The sequence below is a fragment of the Calliphora vicina genome, chromosome 1, assembly GCF_958450345.1.
Source record: "Calliphora vicina chromosome 1, idCalVici1.1, whole genome shotgun sequence".
Classification (NCBI taxonomy): Eukaryota; Metazoa; Arthropoda; class Insecta; order Diptera; family Calliphoridae; genus Calliphora; species Calliphora vicina.
Genome location: NC_088780.1, coordinates 129,196,663 through 129,218,729, shown reverse-complemented (window position 1 = coordinate 129,218,729; position 22,067 = coordinate 129,196,663). Strand labels below are relative to the sequence as shown.

Sequence of the window (22,067 nt, the reverse complement as noted above, 5' to 3'; positions counted from 1 at the left end):
TTTCTCGAAAATCGCAATATTTAAATCGCAGGTAGGGAAAAACTGTAGAAAGTATTGACAAACTTTTTTTAAATTTTTATTCCCTATTATGTTTTCAATAAATCCCCATGTGATCAAAAAATTCTAAAATTAGTTAAACAAAATTTTTAAAAAATTGAAAATGGAGTTTTGAAACTGCCGTTAAAAAAAATTAATATTTTTGGTCATACCTGCGAATAGGTTAGCGGTTTCCTACTAAGACAAAAACTCATATACAAGAAAAAAAGGATATATTTTAAGTAAAAATGAGCTTTTATTTTAATATTTCTCAAAATATGTTAATTGTGTTCCTACATTTCTTGTTCTAGTGTCCGAGACACATTAATGGCCTGGCGAATTTTTAATAACTTTAACATTTTTTAACCAATTTTTGTATTTTGTACCTTATTATAACTACAATTACGTACACATTTCGATTCTTTTAAATAAAATTGCAAAAATAATTACTTAACAGCAAAATTTTTACAAAAACTGAAAAAATTGCATTTTTTCCCCTTGTAAATGCGCCTCAAAACTTTTAGAAACGAGCGGCACGGGTTGCAATCATGATAGAAAGACAAAATTTCATATTTAACTATAGTTTTATATATATAAAAGAAATAGAATTTACCAGTTTCAAAATTCCCAAAAAAATGTTTGGCTTATAAGGGACACTCTAATATTCAGTTTAAACTATTATTTTTTCCCTTAAAATCTTGTAATAAACTGTTTTCTCCTTCCTAAAGTGTTTTCTCCTATTCAAATCATCTTTAAAAAAGGTTTCAAGGATTTTTGTTTTTTCAGTAGTGGTTGTTATTCTCGTGGAATTGCCCATATGTACCAAATATTATTGAATTCATAAGACGTAAGGCACGAAAATAAATTTGTTGTTCGAAGTTGTTTGTTGTATAGGGAAAAAAAATTCACCACCAATGATTTGACTGGATCCGCATCTGATCTAGTGTATATTGGAATATCATGTATTGACTAAATGCAACTCATGTGATACAATCGTTTTATGTGGCATAACGACCATGATTCGGCAAAATTAATTAATTTGGTTCCTTTACAAAGTATAGTTAAATTTCTCGATTGACTAGTTTATATAGAAGACAACACATGTTAAACTAAGAGTACCTTCCCTTATTATACTTTATAATTTCCTTAGTTGTACCACACAAAATCAACCATTTGTTTCCGTTCAATTCACACACATTGGAAAGAGTTTTAAAATTCAAATAGGAATGTGATTGATTCACATACTCACATGTAATGGTGTACGGTTATTATTTGGATTTCCCACATGGACACTGGCTCCATACGTAAGTATCACATCGACAATGCACATTTCACTAAACGCAATGGCATTAGCTAAAGGCAAGTAACCATTTGGTCCTGGATATTCAATTAAAATGGGACGACGACGTAAAATACGTTTAACCAAAAATTGTTGGTCTTTTTTAATGGCCCGAAAAAGACTAATTGTTGTTGGTTCGGCCGCCAAAGTGCAGCCCTGCGGCAAAAAAACAGAGATTTAGGAATTATACTGCTATAGTTGTTAGCTACTGCTACTAAATACGTACCACAATATCAGGTGAAGTTTTTAATGTCACATAAATGCCAGCAGCAGCAGTTAATTTAAAAGCTTTAACTCTAAATACATAGCCAAAATTTTCCTCTAAATTGTTAACTGTTGTTAAGCATTTACTTGTCCTGAGAAGAAAATTCTATGAAAAATTAAAGATCTATTTGATTTACATGTTGAAGTTGTGCGTTTTTTGTGCCAGCAAATACTTAGTTCTTCATTTCTATTGTAATCGCGTACTTACCAATTAAGATTTTGCCATCCTTTGACTTTATGATGCACTTCAATTTCATAAACATCTGTTTCAGAAATAAAATTCCATTCCAGCGTAATACTATTATTTGTTTCTTTTACAATTTTTACATTAAATTCATTTTTAATATCACCACCATCTATGTTGATGTCTTCAACAAGCTTCGTTGGTTTCTTGTCGTTTGTTGCTGTTGCAACAACGTCTTCTTCATCAGTCTTCGTCATTGATAATGTGGGTGATAGCGGAGGTGGAGCTGTTGTTGATGATGATGATTTTGTTTTCTTTGCGCTTTTTGTTGGTGGTATTTACAGTATTCTTTTGTTGAGTGAATTTCAATTTTTTTTTTGTTTTTCAGTTTGCTCTTCTTTGGTTGCTGCATTGCACTTGGATTCCTTTGAGTGTACACATTCTTACTGTTGGCGCTGATAATTGTTAACGAAAGCAAACAATATCAACAACAACAACATCTACAATAGTAGAAGCAACAAAAAGTATTGCATTTTTTCTTTGTAAATTTTGTGTGTTTTATCAATATTGCATTTCTATGGCAACCAAAAGTATTCATGCCGGCTGCTTGTGTTGTATCCAGCTTGCTACTAGATGTGAGGAAAAGCAATTATTTCTACATTTATGTGGAAAAAAAACCAGTGAAATTCAATACTTTTTGTATGAGATACACAATATTAAATGAAATGTGCGAAGTTAGTTGGTACACATTTACAGCGCCGTTATAAGGCAACACAATGATTGAATGAAGAGCGAACGTATTGTTCTAAACAAAAGTCAATACCAGTTCGAAATATTATGTAGGTTATCAGTATTTAATGGTAAACAATTTTAAAATTTTACTGCAATAACTTTTTAAAGTTCTTCATCGCTGCTATCATTTTCTGCTGTATCTATGCAATACCCGGTTGGCGTTGCTTCGATCTGCATCGTTTCGAAGTTAGGTCTTTTAAAAATGTCTGTGATTTCGTCGATTTTGTTTCAGTTTCCTTTGCATGGCTTCCAAGTTGCGTCGTTGGTCCTTCAATTTGCGTCGTTTTGGTTTCAGTTTCCGTCGCATGACTTCCAATTTGCGTCGTTAGTCCTACAATTTGCATCGTTAATATGAAAATGTTTGTATTGAAAAATCAATTTTTCAGCTAAAATTATGAATCTCGGAATCAATTAAATGAAAATCAATACAAATGTATGGAAAATCGAGCTTTGATCTGCGTAGTTTCGGTTTGCATCGCGTTTCTCCGGTCCCAATTAGCGTATTAGTTTATAATTGTAACCGCTTATGGTCTATTGGCAAGGATTCTGTAACAGAATCATTCTTTCGGAACTTATTGTATAATATTTCGGTTCCATGGAGAATACCCATCATGCAGTTTCTAGTAACTCAGGTGTGGATTGAATTTTTGATGTGCTTAAAAAGTATCCGCTATAGGAGGCCTATGGCTGGGTGTAGAAGTTTTAAAATCCGGTGTATATCAAATAATAGAATAGGTTAGTTAAGATTTCACTGGACATCATAGAATTTGTGATACTTCCTTATAGATATTAAAGGCGCGAATCCGCGGGGAGGATATAAGGAAATTCATCCCCAAATAGGAAAAATTTTTAATATCAAAAAAGGGAGAAACGAAAGAAAAATACCTAAATTATAGCACCTTAAATTGGCAACTGTTTGTTGATAGATTCAAGATCGGTAAAGGAAAATGAATCAAACATTTTTGTAATTTTGATTTTTTTACAATACGACTTACACATGTTTCCTTAATGAATTCCGCAATGAAAAATAACATCTTCTTTATCCTAATTAGAAATAACAAATATTCCCATTATTTATGTAACTCGATTTTTTTCATGTGTATATCACGGCTAGCTTCGCATTAGTTTGTCATGTCAGTCAAATTTTCCAAGACTTCTGTGACGGTTTCTGGTTCTCACGAATGGCTCGGATAATATTAGCCTCAAGATTGTGGAACCTTTCTGCACCCCACAAGAAAATGTCTAAATTAGGTGAAAAAGTAGCTCCGAGGCTTCCAATGGCGATTACTTAGTGCGCAAAAGATCCATTGTTTGATGAGCTGTATGACATGGTGCATCATCCTGCTAAAACCGAAGATTATTCAAGTTCATATCTTCCATTTCAGCGCATAAAAGGTCCGTAATCAATTGTCTGTAGCGCTCGCCATTGACCGAAATGACAGTCTCAAAAAGTTGCGTATAGCTTTCGCGATGGGTGCTTTGAAAACTTATTCTTTACAAAAGCACACATTTAACGACACAGCACTCAGTTTGGAAATAAGTTTGCATTATTTCCCAAAATTGTTCAAGCTTAATTTTAGTCACTGTCAAAATAACATGATTTAAAAAGGTACTACTATCTGGACCACCGTATAATGTAGCTAAACAATCAATCAGTTTTTTCCGCCTAATTCACAGATTGTAGAATGAAATTTGAATTTCAAATAGAAATGTGATTGATTCACATACTCATGAATTTAGACAAGACACAATGATGAATTAGTCTCACAAAAATTATTTAAAATTTGATAACTGCTCAGTTTTCAAATTGCAAAATGTACACACAATTATTCAATTCAAATTTCTTACAGCCATAACAAAAGCGCTGTTTATTTCTCTAAAATATTCATGACTAAACGATTTGTAAAAGTTTGTTTTTAAGCCCGATATAACTTACGAAATGGCAAACTGTCAAACGAACTGTCATACTGAGCTCACTTCTCGAAATTTGTGATCAATATACTCTGGTATACTGATTGACATTTACTTCGAAAATCAGTCATCTATTTGCGCCACTTATAGATGACTGTTTTATCGAAAAATTGTGCTCAGCGGCTTAACGGGTTTGTCAATAAGCAAAATTGCTGCATATGGAGTAAGAGCAATCCAAAAAAGTTGGTGTCGGCCATTGCTCGCGACACGGTCAATGGATACCGTTAGCGCACCATGATCAACGATTCTTTGTTTAAACTTTAAAGATATGTATGACATTGATGCACTATCGCCACACAGATGGATTTTGGTGTCAAAAAGTAAATTTTTCAAACACTCAATTTCAAAAATCAAATGATGCGGTTTCGTAGAGAAATGTGTAAAGATGAAATACACTTATAGTTTTAAGAAAAATTTTATTTTATTTTTAAAAAATTGAAGTAAAGTCAATGCAAGGGTGCTAAACAAAAATCTATTTATATTTTCACGCAATTCAGTGGTTTATATATGTATAATTTTCTTAATAATACCATTTACCTTAAACATATTTGAAAAATATAACATTTCTCAATCAATAAAAAAAAAATTATGGGGATACCATTAAGAAGATATGCCCAAATCTATAAGTCTCTAAAAATTATTTTATTTTTGATTTTCCATGGAGAAAAAAATGTAGCCCCACTTTCCACCAAGCTGTTTTTTATACCCTACACCACCATAGTGGGGAGGGTATTATGCGTTTGTGCAGATGTTTGTAACGTCCAAAAATATTAGTCTAGCACCCACCTTAAAGTATACCGATCGACTTAGAATCACTTTCTGAGTCGATTAAACGATGTCCGTCCGTCCGTCCGTCTGGTTGGCTGGCTGGCTGGCTGGCTGGCTGGCTGTCCATGTAAACCTTGTGCGCAAAGTACAGGTCGCAATTTTGAATATATTTCGATAAAATTTGGTACATATAATTTTTTCGGCCCAAGGACGAACCCTATTGAAACTGGCTGAAATCGGTCCGTTATTTCATATAGCCCCATACAAATGTCCTCCCGAAATTGGACTTTATCGGTCATAAATGTTTATTTATATATGTATCTACACAAATTTCGCTCCAAATAACTTTTATACATACGAAATTCATGTCACCAAATTTTATTACGATCGGTGCATAATTAGTCATAGTTCCCATATAAGACCCGCTTCCGAAAATCACTTTAACGTGCATAAATCGCTTAAAAATGTTGGTATACACACAAAATTCAACATAGTTAACTTTCCCCTGCTGCGGGTAGTCACCTTGAGTCTTCGGGCACGGTGCAGGGGCTTAAGCATCCTAAGGATGTGATCTAAGAACTACCCTCCCCATACCTCACAGCGTCTGTCCTCTATGTTAAGAGCGGCTGTGGGGTAAATGACCATCTTCGGTCGATCATGACCTCAACTTGGTAGCGCCTGTTCCCTTAGTTAGGGCGGCTACCAATTTCCTCTGTCTGCATTTTCTGATGTCGGTCCGGGACTGTGGTTTGGGTTACCTAGGCAACATAACCGTACCTTCTAGCGTCTGTTCCCTATGTTAAGGGCGGCTGGAAATTACAATCTGGTTCTGTCAGTCCGAATGTTTTTGGTGAAAACTCAAATCCAGGATGCGTCTGTCTCACATTGAGCGGCATCCTGGTCTGCGTCTGACTCCAGTGGAGCGGCAGTGTCTTTTTCTTACCTATGGTAGAGGTATAAACTGCCAAAAACCCCCCCCCCCCCCATGAAATGTCAGTTTCTAACGACGGCCCTATGTCCTTGGTCGAGGGTGCTAAAATCTCCAAGGGTAACGTGAGTACTCAGGCGGAAGCCACAGGTCTGAGTGCCACTGGAGCTACTGTGACTGCGACGAATCAGACGAATACCCCGGGTCTGGTAGTCGGTGATGCTACTGGGGTAAACAAAACGAATAGTTTTTTGACTAGACAGGAAAGAGTGACTATGGACGACAGCGACGACAACCTCTCAGGTCTGAAAGGGTTAAACCTTTATGAGTCTGATGAGGAGGACTTACTCATGGTGTCCTCCGAGCCGCTAAAAGCGAATGAAGACGTACACCCGGAGGCCCATGACCCTGCAAAGGGAGACACAGAACAGAAAAACAGGAAACAGGACTCAGAACAGGACGAACGGAAAAGGTTGGCGGGCTACAAACGCTCTCTCCGGTATGTCAGGACGTTGGACTCGCGAGATCCCGCGTCTTTGACCACCAGGGAAAAGCGTTTGCGGCGTAAACATACCTACCACATACAGAAGTATGAGGCCATGCTAAATACTACTGTTGTGGAGGTAAGGCCAGCCAAGACTAAGACCGAACCAAACCAGAGCAGGCAGGTGATCACATCTAAACATGTGCCCCATGCCAGCACTGGACCGAACACGATCATCGTCTCGGAGGATCTTGACATACGCCCATCTACATCAAAGAGGGCCACGTCGGGGCCAAAGAGAGGTGATGACCAATGCGGCACGACGAAGTCTGCTAGCACAACACCCAAGGTGCTGTCCGCAATCTCCTCTACTCGAGGAACCGCGATGGCTTCCAAAGGTACAGCAAGCAGGCCTAGTATTAAGCGGCAAAGGTCAGGTGAAACGCAGGTGTCTGAGGGTAAGCGGCTGAAACCATCAACTAGCTTAACATCAGCACCTGAGCTACAAGTAGCCATCATAGATCGTAGTCAACCTGATGGGAAAATGACTACGGACAGATGGCTGCTTCTGGAGGAGAAGATCTTGCGGGCACTAGTGGACGAACTCGCATGCAGTGAGGATGATTCCTTCACTGCATTCGATGGCGCCAAATGGTTAAAGGGTGTCAAGATCATCGGGTGCGGTAACGAGAAGGCCCTAGGCTTTCTCAGTAACTGTATCCGAGGAGTTGGCGAACTCTGGCCCAACGCAAGAATCGAAATCGTCCCACTGGATCAAGTACCTTTTCGTACGACGGTGAGAGTGTGGGTCCCTCCTCCCCTTTTGGAGGACGAAGCCACGCTAACACTTATAAAGCGTCAGAATAAGGAACTTGGTACAGAGGACTGGACGATTGAACGAGGGCGCTCTAGGGACAAAGGAGAAGGCAAGGATCTCTGGATCAAAATTGGTTCAGAATCCCTCCGACTCCTGCGTTCTTCGCAAGGCGTCATCAAATACGGGCTAAACCAACTCCGGTTGATCTTGCCCGCGGTGAAGCGCAATGATGAACCCAAGCGGCCTGAGAGTGGTACAGATTAATCTGCACCACTCCGAAGCAGCATCGGACGATTTGCTGCGCTTCATGGAGAAGGAAGCTATCCACGTGGCCTTAATCCAAGAACCCTGGCTTGTAGCCAGTAAAGTTCGAGGCGTCCGGTCACGAAACTATGTGCTCCTTTCTCCGAACCCTGAAGGTAAAGTAAGGAGCTGTATTTTGGTCAGGAAAGACATTAAGGTTTTCCTTCTATCTAATTACAGTTCTGGTGATTTAACGGTAGTTGCACTAGAGCGACAAGGGTTACCAACCCTAATCATATCATCTGCGTACCTACCATACGACGAAGCTAATCCGCCCTCACGTGCCGTACGCACACTTGTAGACTGGTGTAACACAAGGGGCCATGATCTCATCATAGGATGTGATGCTAATGCCCATCATACTCTGTGGGGGAGCTCGGATATAAATGACAGGGGTGAGTGTTTACTTCAATACCTTCTATCTACTAACCTAAGTGTTTGCAATAGGGGTAATATACCAACGTTCTTCAATAGGATCAGGGAGCAGGTCATTGATATTACTTTGGTAGGGAACACTGACTCAGTTAGAATTCTTGATTGGAGAGTTTCACTCGAGTGCTCATTCTCCGATCACCACGGGATAGTGTTTACGATACAGCTTACACTGGATAGGGAAAAACCCTTTAGAAATCCTAGGAAAACCGACTGGGTCAAATTCTGTAATCTTAGTGACACCATACCACATCCAGCAATGGATAGATTAAATGGTACACGGGACTTGGACGACTCGGTGGATTTTCTATCCAGGTCATTAAGGGAAGCCTACTATGCTTCGTGTAGGGAGCGGCAGGGACCTAGGAAATTCCGGCAACCATGGTGGAATCCTAGACTAATGCAGCTAAGAAAGGAATGTAGAAAACTTTTTAATAAGGCGAAGAGGGACCAAGACTTGTTAAGCTGGGACGATTATCGTCAAAGCTTCAACACTTTCAAGAGGGAAACCAGACGGGCAAAGAGGGAATCTTGGGAGCGTTTCTGTGGGGAACTGGAGAATACCACGGAGGCATCGCGTCTACGAAAGGTACTATCCAAGGATCCTGGTACGCCTGGATTCCTGATGAAACCGGATGGTAACTTTACTGAAAGTAGTATCGAAACTTTGGAACTGCTAATGGAGACACACTTTCCGGGTTGCAGGGATGATGAAAATGAGGTATCCGCTTCGGAGCATCTTGCAGCTTCTCAAATCCACATAAGTGAATTAGTTAGATCCATTGTTAGCGTGGAGAAAATCTCGTGGGCGGTGTCATCTTTCAAGCCCTATAAATCACCAGGGCCAGATGGCATATTCCCAGCGTTACTCCAAAAATCGATTTCAACCATCATGCCATGGCTTATAATGATATTTAGGTACAGCCTGGAAACAGGATACATCCCTAAAGAATGGAGAGAGGTTACAGTGGTATTTATCCCCAAAGCGGGAAAGGTAAACCACAGTACCGCAAAGGACTATAGACTATAGTCTGTCATCGTTTTTATTGAAAACACTGGAAAGATTGGTCGATATCCACGTCAGGAACATCCTCTCCCCTGATAATTTCTGTAGGGCACAGCACGCATACCTTAAAGGCAGGTCGGTGGAGACAGCCTTGCATGACGTTGTCGGAACTATAGAGGGGACACTTGACAAGAAGGAATATGTTATGGCATCTTTCTTGGATATAGAGGGTGCGTTTAATAATGTGAACATATCCGCAATAGTTGATGCACTGGGTGACTTATGTGTTGATCAGCGGATAAGGAATTGGACAGAAAATATGCTTAGGAGCAGGGCCATTAACTCTAATATGGGTATTGGTAGGACAAGGAAAGTTGTGACAAGAGGCACACCACAAGGTGGGGTCATCTCTCCACTTCTGTGGAATCTTGTCGTAAATAAAATCCTTTTCAGGCTCAGTAGGATAGGTACCAAAGTAGTCGCATATGCTGACGACGTTGTGCTTCTTATTCAAGGGAAGTTTCTTCCCACAATAAGTGAACTCATGGAATCAGCGCTCAGCGTTCTGCTATCATGGGCCAAGGAAAACGGTTTGGGTGTTAACCCTGCCAAAACCGAACTGGTTCTTTTCACCAGGAGATATAAAACTCCAGAATTTAAACCTCCACGACTGGATGGTACTTTTCTGAAGTTTTCAAGCGAAGCCAAATATCTTGGCGTAATTTTGGACTCTAAGCTCTCGTGGAAACGTAATGCTGAGAGTCGAATGAAGAAGGCATTATGTGCCTTCTATATATGCAAGAAAACCTTTGGGAAGAGATGGGGTCTTAAACCATACATTGTACACTGGATGTACACCGCGGTCATAAGACCTATTTTGACCTATGGGGCTCTTGTTTGGTGGAGAGTGGTGGACACTAAGACTCACCTCTCTATTCTAAACAAGGTACAAAGATTAGCATGTCTTGCAATTACTGGCTCTATGAATTCCACACCTCAGGCCAGTCTAGAGACGATGCTAAATATAACTCCCCTTGATATATATATCAAATGCATTTCTGCTAAGTCTGCTCTACGACTCAAACAGTCGAGCGGACTGAAGCACGATCGTATTGGTCATGGCACCATCCTACAAAAGATAGGCAGGCCAATCATAGGGAGGGAAACGGATTATATAATACCCTCACCGAATTTTGATAGAACATTTAGGATCAGAATACCGACAAGGGATGATTGGGCCGCGAACTCTGTCCTAAGAGATGACGTGATCTCAATCTATACTGATGGTTCAAAGACAGAAAGAGGCACGGGCTCGGGAATCTTCTCAGATGAGCTGGACCTTTTGATGTCTCTTCGATTACCCGATACCTGCACGGTTTTCCAGGCAGAGATTTATGCTATTGATACAGCCGCGAGAAGAATCCGGGAACTGAATCTCGAAAATTCGACCATACATATCTACTTGGACAGCCTGGCATCAATCAAAGCTCTTAACTCCAACGTGATTAGGTCGAAATGTCTTCTCAATTGTATCAAATCACTGGCACAACTGACACAACATCACGTGGAGTTGATATGGGTTCCAGGACATGCGGGCATCCGGGGAAATGAAGTATCTGATGAGTGCGCAACCAACGGGTCGTCCCTGGACGTATCTCTTGCGCAAAGGGATATTCACACTCCCTTGGAGACGGAACTCAGGTGGTCAAATATCATCACTTGTAGAATATCCAGAATGCTCTGGCCCAATCTGACAGAGGATAGAACTAAGACTCTTTTGTCTCTTAGTAGGAATTCGATTAGACTTCTCACGGGTATAATTACTGGGCACTGCATGATTGGACATATGTCGGAACGTATGGGTTACCCACGTTATGGCTATTGTAGAAGTTGTTTAGATGAAGAGGAGGAGGAATCGGTACAGCACCTTCTATGTGAATGCCCAGCCTTACAAGAGCATAGACTACTACATCTTGGTAGAGCTCTTTTCCATGATCTGGACTGTCTCAGGGATGTGTCACTAGTGAATATGATTGGGTTTATTAGAAGTACCGGCTGGTTCCCATAGGGACCACAGAAATCACATAATAGACGAAACTAGGGAGGGAAACTATTCTCACTTTATGTGTGACATTTTCAGCATAAGGGAATAGTACTTCTAAGGGTACCACAATGGGCCGCAAGGCCTCCGAGTGAACTCGCTAACTTGCGAGCAACCCACGTAACCTAACCTAACCTAACTTTAATATAGACATAAATCACACGACCTAATTTTATGGTGATCGGTCCATAATTGGTCATAGCTCCCATATAAGGCCCACGTCCAAAAATCACTCAAAAATATAAATTATTGATATTTTAAAAGAAAAATATTTTTACTCATTTACTTGGTGTAGGGTATTATATGGTCGGGCTTGACCGACCATACTTTCTTACTTGTTTAGTAAAATAAAAGGTGGGAGTGTCTTGTTTCGATTTAAAAAAAATAGTTTTCGGAAGTTTTCGGAACAGGATGAAAACTTAACATTTTTTGTCGAATAATAAACGAAATATCAAAAAATTCTTGTCTATGTATGGATTTCGTGGGCGGTGGGCGTGACCGATTTTATTGAAACTCGGCATGCGTTCTTCTTTTGTTTCAAAAAATATATGTACCACATTTCTAGACTTTTACTTTGATAGGAAAATTTTTATACGAAAAATCTATTTGGATTGTATGGGCAGTGGGCTTTGGGCGTGGTCGATTTTGATAAAATTTTATTTTTTTCTTAGTTTGGTCCATATAATTCTCGGTGCCAAATTTCCACGCTCTACGACCACTCCTTATAATTTTTGCCATAAAATGTATGAAGCCATACCTCTGTGCGCCACCGCAACCTTCGATTTATTGAAATCAGAATTTGGCAATAACTTGATTTCGAGAAATGAACTCAATTGGCCTCCAAGGTCATGCTATTTGACACCTCTCTATTATTTTCTGTAGGGCTACGTGGTTTATGCTGATAAACCAGCAACATTTGACTTGGCTTAGGATTATGCAAGAAAAAATAATGATACTCTCTAAAATTTTTTAAACTAAATTTTATTTAATATCATTCATAAAAAAACATATTTACACACATTAATAAAACACTAGCATTCATATAAAAATACAGAAAGGAAGCAAAATAAAATAACTTAAAACAGTAGCCATTTCATCATCAACTATGCAATTTGTCAAACCACAAATGATTATTGCTTTATGGCATTTGTGTTGTACATATCAGTGCGGCGTTGACCAAATAAAGGCAATTGACGGCGAACATCGTCGACCATTTGGAAATCTACAAGAGAGTTATATGAAATAAATTATATGGAACAAATTTAATTTAATTGCACATTCAAATGCAGCCGAATGAACAAACACAAATACTCTCTAGTACTTACCAATTTCATCAATAACAATTTCACGCATAATGCCAGCTTCACGTTGTACACGACCCCATGGATCAACAATCATGGAGTGACCGTATGCAACATAACCGGACATATTGTTGCGTGATGGTGAGCAAGTGACAACAAATACTTGATTATCGGTGGCACGTGCACGTTGCAAAAGTTCCCAGTGCATGGGACCCTGGCAAATGCAAAATGCTGAAGGATACACTATCATTTCACAGCCTATATTAATGAAACAATGCAGAGAAAACCTTTATTATTAACGGCGAATATACATGAATGAACATGAAGTACATACATGATATAATAATGACAGTAATAAATGATAATTTTGTGAATTAAAATTTAATTATAAATAATTGTGGTAAATGTTATTGATTAAGAGGAACGGCAAGTGTTCTTTGGGGATTTTATATGTATGTGTGGCATATTTTTTGTTATTTTTACCTGGAAAATGTCAATATTTTTCTATTGAAAACAAACGTAGGATTTTAAATTTAAAATATTGCAACATTTTAATATACATATACTGGTCATAAAATAACATGACTTTTGATAATGGAATCGCCATCGAACGTTTCTCGAAAATTTCTTGAACAAAACATTCGTAGAAGAGCCGGAGTTTCTAGAAAGAGCTCACTTGGTGGCAGCAAATCTGTTGATTTAAAATCTGACTGAATCCGTTTTTGATCTCTTTGTTTGGATAACTTGTCTCGTTTTGATTATTTGATATATTAAGAATATATTCTATATACAAATTATGAACATGAATATTTATTAAAATTTTCCAATACATTCTTAGAGTTCTTTCTTAGATTTTTTTCTCTCAGATGAGTTAGGTTTCCAACTCGAACCGTCTTTTCCTATCTAGATACTCTCTATCAAAGTATGACAAGAAGGGAAGCCTCTAATTTTTTCTGCAACAACAACTTTTCTCTCTTCTTGAGGGAGAGAGTTAACTTTTCCTGAAGATCACAATATAATTGCAACTGTAAGACACTCTTTCACAAACACATAATAAGTGTGTTCGCGTACTTTCCAGTAACGATTCCAACTTTAATTTAGAGCGTAAAAATGCATTTACTCTCAATCTAAAAAAATATCCAAAAAAGTACGCGAACAACAATTTGTAAAAATAAGTTGTATTTTATTATAAATCAATTTAAAACGTTTGTTTTGTATATTTTACTTTTTTTCTTTGCAAGACTTGTAAATTGTGTTAATTTTCAACTTTTTTGTTTTGTTTACATTTGCAACAATTTGTTTTAAACATATTTTTTATGTTGATATTTTTTACTGGACAAAAAATGTCCGAGGTCAAATTTTTCGAGGTCAAATATAAAGGTTATTCATAAAAATTACATTCTGATTTTTTTTTACACTTTTACACATGAACATGAACAAAATTCCACAAAAAAAATCCAACTTTTTTTTTGATTTTTTTTTTTCTTGTTTTTGAAAAAGTATGAAAAAACAGAGTGTAATTTTCCTTTTTTTGGATTGAATACCCTCATAAATTGAATAATTTGAGAATTGTTTAAATTTGTAAATTTAATTGTAATCAAATTTTGTTATAATTTTCATGGTCGTCTTTTTACAACTACGTATGTTTAGGAGTGTGAAAGTGGTTTGAAAACCAATACATATAAACAAAATGTTACCAATACATTCTTAGAGTTAGGTTTTTTATGACAACCGACTTAGGTTTTTTTGACAGCACACAGGGGTATGAGAAAAAAAGGAGGGAAATAAATTTGTAACTTCTAAACCCTTACGCCGATTTGAATGAAATTTCACATGCGCAAAGAGGTAGTGTAGTCGAATTCAAGTTTTGAATCTGGACCTCATAAGCCCACCAGGAACTGGGCCAGGGGTCCCCAAAGTAGGACACTTCGGGTATGGTCAATTTTAAAAATGATCCTCATCGAGCACTACCACTATCAATTATCTTTTATAGCTTAGGAGATATCCGCATTTAAAAATGAAATATTCAACATTTACAAAATGTTTAAACAATTAAGTAAGTCTTCCAAAACTTACCTTGATTACGGTAAATGCGGGCCAGTTCATCAAAACGCTTGTCATGGCAAATACCAATGCCAACCTTGTGATTGAAAATATCAACAACGGTAAAGTCGTTGCCAGCTGACAAAGCTAAACCTTCATTGAATTTAGCACCACCATCATTCTCCACATCAATGTCAATATTGAAGAGATGAATCTAACGCAAGAAAGTGTATAAATAATCAAAAAATACAAAAGAATTTTCAAATTACCAACCTTACGATGTCTGCCAATAAGTTTGCCCTCAGGTGACCAAACAGTGCAGGTGTTGTACAACTTATCCGAATCAGCACGCTCAATTATACTGCCACCAATGATGTAGATACCCAAAGATTTAGCTAATATCGATAAAGTCTGGCATGTTGGTCCTTCAGGCACTTTTTCGGCATACTTGGCAAAATACTCCACACCATAAGGAGCATTGAAACTTTCGGGTAAAATCACCAATTGTACTTTGGGATTCATTTGCTTGGCCTCTTTAATGGCATCAACAGCATTTTGTACGTTTGTGGTCACATCGTGGCCACATGGCAATTGGCAGGTTGCAATTGTTAGTTCTGCAATAAACAAATGGAATTAAAATAATGAAATGTTGCAAAGAGGATTCAAGTATTCTTGTTAATTAAAAAAACCGCGCACAAATTAAAACACTTTTAAATACAAACAAAATAAAAACACCAACAATTAATTGTAATTCCATTAAATCATTTAACTACTGACTTTTATTATTTTGCGACATGACTACACTGCTACACAATAGTCTCCAATGATTTTAAGAGCTTTAAACCGTTTCGCGTCCGGCTCCTTACTATACTAAATTCGTATTTTGTTTGTGAGTTTTAAATAAATTTGCATGCGATTTATTATCAGTAATAATTTGAACTATTAATACCAATGGTCCTCTATTGTTTTTAATTTGCTTTCAATTTAATCAAAGTAGTATTTGTAGGATGGGTACTTGGTGTACGTCATTCAGTTTGTCACAGTTAAATATAATTGCAACAATAGTGTCACATTAAAGTTCATTGGCGCTATAAATCTAGAATTAATTGGAGATAATTGATTTGTGTTTGGTATGAAGCAGTTACTGAGATTTGTTTATTACACAATTATATTCGTACTTTCGGTCTTTAAATAAACGTAAATGTTTTTTTCACGGTTTCTTTCAGTCAGCATTCTACAATATGAGTAAAGTCTACCCAAAATGTAGAGCATTACCAATTCGTCTTCTTATTTTCAAAATTTGGAATCTTCTGTTTATTTTTAGACTTGTTTTTTAAGTTCTATCATTTTTGACTTTTACACTTAGGATGACTTTGATTATTATAATTAATTTTAGAAGGCCTGTCTTAATTAATTGATAACGAGTAAATATATTTTAGTAAAATGAACACAATTTTTTTTGAAAATATATCCGCAATGTTAAAATCAATTTATACATTATTTATTTGGTTTAGTTTTTTAATAATTTTCTAGGGTTTTTTTAGTATGACTATGTGTTTCTTGGATACAAAAATAAATAAGAAATTATATTACACCGATTTACATAGTACTTACAGAAGTTGTGGTACAATTACACTATCCGACAGAATTTTTGGATCAGAATAGCGACAATATAATTCTGAAAGGGCATGTTGAGAAGATCATTTTTGTAGAACATACTTATACTTCGTCGAGCTGGTCTTAGTTTTTTTACAGTGAGTCACTAACTAAAAAAAAAGTTGTAAGTTAATATGCGAGATAATTCTTATTCTCAAATCTACATTGAGGAATTTTATGGGAATCATTTTTGTGGAAGATCTTAACTCTCTAACTACTCTCTTTAGGGGTCAATTTGACCCTTTTTTCGAGATCCCTTTTAAAAAAGGACATTTAAGGATTAAAATATTCTACAAAACTGTTTGCCGGAAAATTTTATTGGGGGTTCAGCAAAGACGCCAAAGTTGTAATTAATACCCTTTAAGATTAATTAGCAAAATTACACGCTAACTTGGGTCTGACATTTTTTGAAAAATCGAAAAAATCCATTTATGATCCGAATGAAATGAAATTTAAATCCTTATAAAGATCTATAAAAAACATGCATGGGTATGTATGTTATCTCTTTGATTTCAATAGATATTGAGGTTTATTTATTTTTTATGTTTTGCTATATTTTTCCAAAAAAGTGCCTATATTTTTTATTTTATAAAAAACTAATTACTTCGGAATTATATACAATTTTTTTATGACCCGGAAGGAGAACTTAATGCAAAAGCGTGTAAAGTAAAATTTGGCTCACTTAATCGAACATAATCCCCCAAGACCAATCAAAACTTGGCCAATTTTTTTTTATATAAAAATAGGTTCGAGTAAATAATTCTAAAAAGGGAGCACAAATCCCTTAGAGGCCACAAATCCCTTACACTTTCTTCGAAAACATGTAGTAGGGATCTAATGATTATCGTTACAAGATGTAATGAGGAGCAGTGAAGTCGGGTAGAAGTGGCATGTCCAGCCATAGTAATGAAATATAATAAAAACCTGGCTGAAGTCTAAAAAATGTACTTTAAAAGTGGAACTCCATGGAGTACTGGCACGATTGTTGATCAAAAACTATTCCCGAAAATCCATCAAGGATGTTCTGCTGTTTAGGCTGAAAATCGCCGAAGCTTTGTTGTGTACACCTTTAATTGAACTTCGAAGAACAGACCACAACAAAAAGTAGCAATAGAAAAATAATAAAATATTCAAACATACCATTAGAATAATGAAAAAGAAAAATAAAGTTCGTATTCTGCATTCTCGCTCACTCACAACCATATATCGAACACTCAGTTCAAAAGTGCACAACTCAAAATTTAAATTTTTCAGAAATCGCAAAAAATTATATAACAATTGAAACATAATGAAAGACATAACTGTTGTTTTAGCATCAGTTAACAACAAAATACACTGATATTTTTATACCCTACACCACCATAGTGGGGAGGGTATAATGCGTTTGTGCAGATGTTTGTAACGTCCAAAAATATTAGTCTAGCACCCACCTTAAAGTATACCGATCGACTTAGAATCACTTTCTGAGTCGATTAAACGATGTCCGTCCGTCCGTCCGTCCGTCCGTCTGGTTGTCCATGTAAACCTTGTGCGCAAAGTACAGGTCGCAATTTTGAATATATTTCGATAAAATTTGGTACATATAATTTTTTCGGCCCAAGGACGAACCCTATTGAAACTGGCTGAAATCGGTCCATTATTTCATATAGCCCCCATACAAATGTCCTCCCGAAATTGGACTTTATCGGTCATAAATGTTTATTTATATATGTATCTACACAACTTTCGCTCCAAATAACTTGTATACATACGAAATTCATGTCACCAAATTTTATTACGATCGGTGCATAATTAGTCATAGCTCCCATATAAGACCCGCTTCCGAAAATCACTTTAACGTGCATAAATCGCTTAAAAATTTTGGTATACACACAAAATTCAACATAGTTAACTTTATAATATAGACATAAATCACACGACCTAATTTTATGGTGATCGGTCCATAATTGGTCATAGCTCCCATATAAGGCCCACTTCCAAAAATCACTCAAAAATATAAATTATTGATATTTTAAAAGAAAAATATTTTTACTCATTTACTTGGTGTAGGGTATTATATGGTCGGGCTTGACCGACCATACTTTCTTACTTGTTTTATAGATAAATTGTGCACAGTTTAAGCATATAAATCCGAAAGATCAATTTTGAGTTGTGTCACTTTTGAACTCTCAATTATCTAAGTTTTTTTTTTATAAAAAATTCCAAAAATATCATTAGAAGAAACCAGTAAGAATAATATATTCGCCTGTGCCGATTCTTATATACCCTTCACTAAAGTATACTTTAAGATAATAATAAGAAACTGAAGAAATTTTATGACAAAATAAAAATTGGTGGGTAAAAATTCTAGTTTAGAAAAGGCGTTATATATATTTACATGACTTTACATGTAATCGAGATAAAGTTTAAAATAGGTAAATAAAAATCTGGTATTCATGGATTTTTGTATATATGGGCAGTTCCACGAGAATGACAACCACTACTGAAAAACAAAAACCCTTGAAACTTTTTTTCAATATGATTTGAATAGGAAAATCACTCTGTAAACTGAGTAAAATACTTTTCCATGTTCCTGAAACACTTTCCTCAGTTTTGATTTATTTAATCATTTAAAAATAAAATTTTCTCAACTGTCGATCAGTGTCTAATATTAAAAAAAACAAACTAAATGTTTGTTAAATGATCAAAATGTTTGTTTCCATATATTAATGATCATGTGTTTATACCCTACACCATCATAGTGGGGAGGGTATTATGTGTTTGTGCAGATGTTTGTAACGCCCAAAAATATTAGTCTAACACCCACCTTAAAGTATACTGATCGACTCAGAATCACTTTCTGAGTCGATTAAACAGTACAGGTCGCAATTTTGAAGATATTTCGATCAAATTTGGTACATATAATTTTTTCGACCAAAGGACGGAGCCTATAGAAACTGCCAGAAAACGGTCCATTATTTCACCTAGCCCCCATACAAATTTCCTTCCGAAATTGGACTTTATCAGCCATAAATGTTTAATTTATACAGGTATCATCACACATTTTGCTCCAAACAAGTTTTATATATACAAAATGCATGTCACCAAATTTTATTATAATCGGTCCATAAGTAGTCATAGCTCCCATATAAGACCCTTTTCCAAAATCACTTTAACGAGCATAAATCTCTTAAAAATGTTGGTATACATATAAAATTCAACACAAATAACTTTCATATAGACATAAATAACACAACCAAATTTCATGGCGATCGGTCAAAAATTAGTCATAGCTCCCATATACGGCCCACAATATCTTTAAAAAATATCTTTAACGATCAAAATTTGTATATATACATAAAATTAAGCACAACTAACTTTAATATAGACATAAATAACATGATATAATTTAATTGCGATCGGTCCATAATTAGTCATAGCTCCCATCATAGCACTCTTCTGAAAATCATTCATGAAAATAAGTTATTTAAATTTTAATAGAAAAATGATTTTGCTCATAGGGTATTATATGGTCTGGCTTGACCGACCATACTTTCTTACTTGTTTTAATTTGTAATGATCTAGTGATTTTTTTTTTGAGATAAGAAAAAAAAAATAAACCAAATCATCTTGTTTTTTTTATTCTTTAGAATTGAAATACAATAATAACATAATTGTATAATAATATTTACTCGTTATCTTTCTAATTTAAAATAAATTATGAAATTTGTTTTTTAAATAATATGGTATAATGTTTAAATCATCAAATAATAAAGTATGTATTTTATATTTTGGTGGGGCTCAAAAAAATGATCTAAAACAATGAAATATAAATTTAGTTAATACTCTTTCTCTAAATGTTTGTCATGGCGTTAGTATTTCGTGAGCTGCAAGGTTTTTTTCATATTCATCGCAAAGCAAACATATGAAATATTGGTCTTTGAAAGGAACTTTCAATTTCAAGCATAGTTCCAAAACGGAAACTAAAGAGTTTGCTAGTCAATTGTTTTGTATACTGTTCGGGAGGGAATCTGATCAGAATATTTCTGAAGGTAAACATTGTTAGCGAATATTTTTTAATATTATCAATACCTGAATTGTTAACTTTAACATTATTTTTTGTTTTTATTTAACAATAAAATATTAAAAAACCTACATCAAAACTTCATTATTACTTGTTTAAAAAATTTAAATTTATCGAATATTGCGATTAATTTTAAACGTGTGATCGAATTTTTCGAACAATTTCAAATCTCTTATTCGAATTATTCGTTTTATTCGAACAAGATAAAAATCGAATAATTTGAATACCCTAGATTTCACTCAGTCAAAATACAAAAATTTTCGTTTAATAGTAAAAAAACATAAATTTTTTATTTAATTTTTTAAAAAAAATATAATATACAAAAATTCACACGGTCTACTATTTGGTGATATTTTCATAATGTCCTAATATATTATGATAGTTTAAACAAATTTTTGTTGTGTTTCCAAAAAAAAAAGGTCTAAACTAATAACACTATTTGAACTATGTTTATTGTTTTGTCATAAAATAATTGTTGTCCCTAAATTATTAAGAATTAATTGATCTTTCAAACTGCATTGTTAGTTTTTTTCATTTTCATTAAAATTTTAAAAGCTTACAAAATTTATGGAAAAATTACGAAAAATTGTAATATAGGACACCTTAATAAGCCAATTCGATGCAAAAACTAATAGTTTTTGCACACAAAAATAAAGCTTGGACATTATTCTTTTAAAATGTTTTCTTAAGAGTAAAGAAAATCGTGGGTTTTGACAAACTTATGAAGAAAACTCAAAAAAAGACCGACAAACCCGATGTTTGGCAAAAACTCGACTTGAGCGATCTCTAAACCTCTTCCGAAAAATCTGAAAAAAATCTCAAAAATAATTTACCCTTAAGCTTTCAAAATAAGCTTGAGTCCCAACAACATTTTTTTTTGGAACACACAAATGGTCTCACTCATGACCATTTGTGTGTTCCAAAAAAAATGCAGTATTGGAACTTTATTTTTCTTTTTCATTATCTAATGGTATGTTTTAAAATTTTATTATTTTTGTATTGCTACTTTTTGGATTTACAGTACTAATGCAACTAGAAGAAGTAAGAATGTATGGTCGGTCAAGCCCGACCATATAATACCCTACACTAAGTAAAAGAGCAAAAACATTTTTCTTTTAAAATTTCAATAATTTATATTTTTGAGTGATTTTCGGAAGTGGGCCTTATATGGGGCTATGACCAATTATGGACCGATCACCATGAAATTACGTCGTGTGATTTATGTCTATATGAAAGTTTACTATGTTGAATTATGTGAGTATACCAACATTTTTAAGCGATTTATGAACGTTAAAGTGATCTTCGGAAGCGGGTCTATATGGGAGCTATGACTAATTATGGACCGATCGTAACAAAATTTGGTGGCATGAATTTTGTATATATAAAACTTATTTGGAGCTCAATTTGTGGAGATAGATTTATAAATTAAACATTTATGACCGATAAAGTCCAATTTCGGAAGGACATTTGAATGGTGGCTAGGTAAAATAATGAACCGATTTTTGCCAGTTTCAATAGGATTGGTCCTCGGGCCGAATAAATAGTATGTACCAAATTTGATAGAAATATCTTCAAAATT

At 35.4% G+C, this 22,067-nt stretch overlaps 3 protein-coding genes across 3 annotated transcripts in view; 1 reads left to right on the top strand and 2 right to left on the bottom strand.

Moving 5' to 3' along the window:
• Positions 1-1,496, bottom strand: part of TwdlG (TweedleG) — a 97,142-nt gene extending 95,646 nt beyond the window's left edge. Inside the window, exon 1 of the mRNA XM_065508082.1 lies at positions 1,286-1,496. Coding sequence (XP_065364154.1) covers positions 1,286-1,366 — 81 coding nt within the window. The 5' untranslated portion in view covers positions 1,367-1,496. The remainder of the gene's footprint in view (positions 1-1,285) is intronic.
• Positions 1,497-6,368: 4,872 nt separating this feature from the next.
• LOC135952686 (uncharacterized) lies at positions 6,369-8,386 on the top strand. The gene is made up of 2 exons (XM_065502708.1): positions 6,369-8,002; positions 8,067-8,386. The coding sequence occupies exon 1, from the start codon at positions 6,369-6,371 to the stop codon at positions 7,845-7,847; it is 1,479 nt and encodes a 492-aa protein (XP_065358780.1). The 3' UTR covers positions 7,848-8,002; positions 8,067-8,386.
• A 4,004-nt stretch (positions 8,387-12,390) lies between these two features.
• Positions 12,391-15,675, bottom strand: LOC135963820 (omega-amidase NIT2-A-like). The gene is made up of 5 exons (XM_065515810.1): positions 15,547-15,675; positions 15,043-15,383; positions 14,803-14,983; positions 12,751-12,984; positions 12,391-12,647 (listed from the first exon to the last, which is right to left on the bottom strand). Exons 1-5 carry the CDS (start codon positions 15,563-15,565, stop codon positions 12,556-12,558), a joined length of 867 nt encoding a protein of 288 aa, XP_065371882.1. The 5' UTR covers positions 15,566-15,675; the 3' UTR covers positions 12,391-12,555.
• Between the last annotated feature and the right edge of the window lie 6,392 nt (positions 15,676-22,067).

Bases quoted from the DNA above. Each gene is read 5' to 3' on its own strand.
- LOC135952686 (XM_065502708.1), top strand. From the start codon at position 6,369: ATGTCCTTGGTCGAGGGTGCTAAAATCTCCAAGGGTAACGTGAGTACT.
- LOC135963820 (XM_065515810.1), bottom strand. The intron at 14,984-15,042 runs GTTGGTAATTTG...TTCTTGCGTTAG, and splicing joins TTATTGGCAGACATCGTAAG to ATTCATCTCTTCAATATTGA. The intron at 12,985-14,802 runs GTAAGTTTTGGA...TCATTAATATAG, and splicing joins CCGCATTTACCGTAATCAAG to GCTGTGAAATGATAGTGTAT.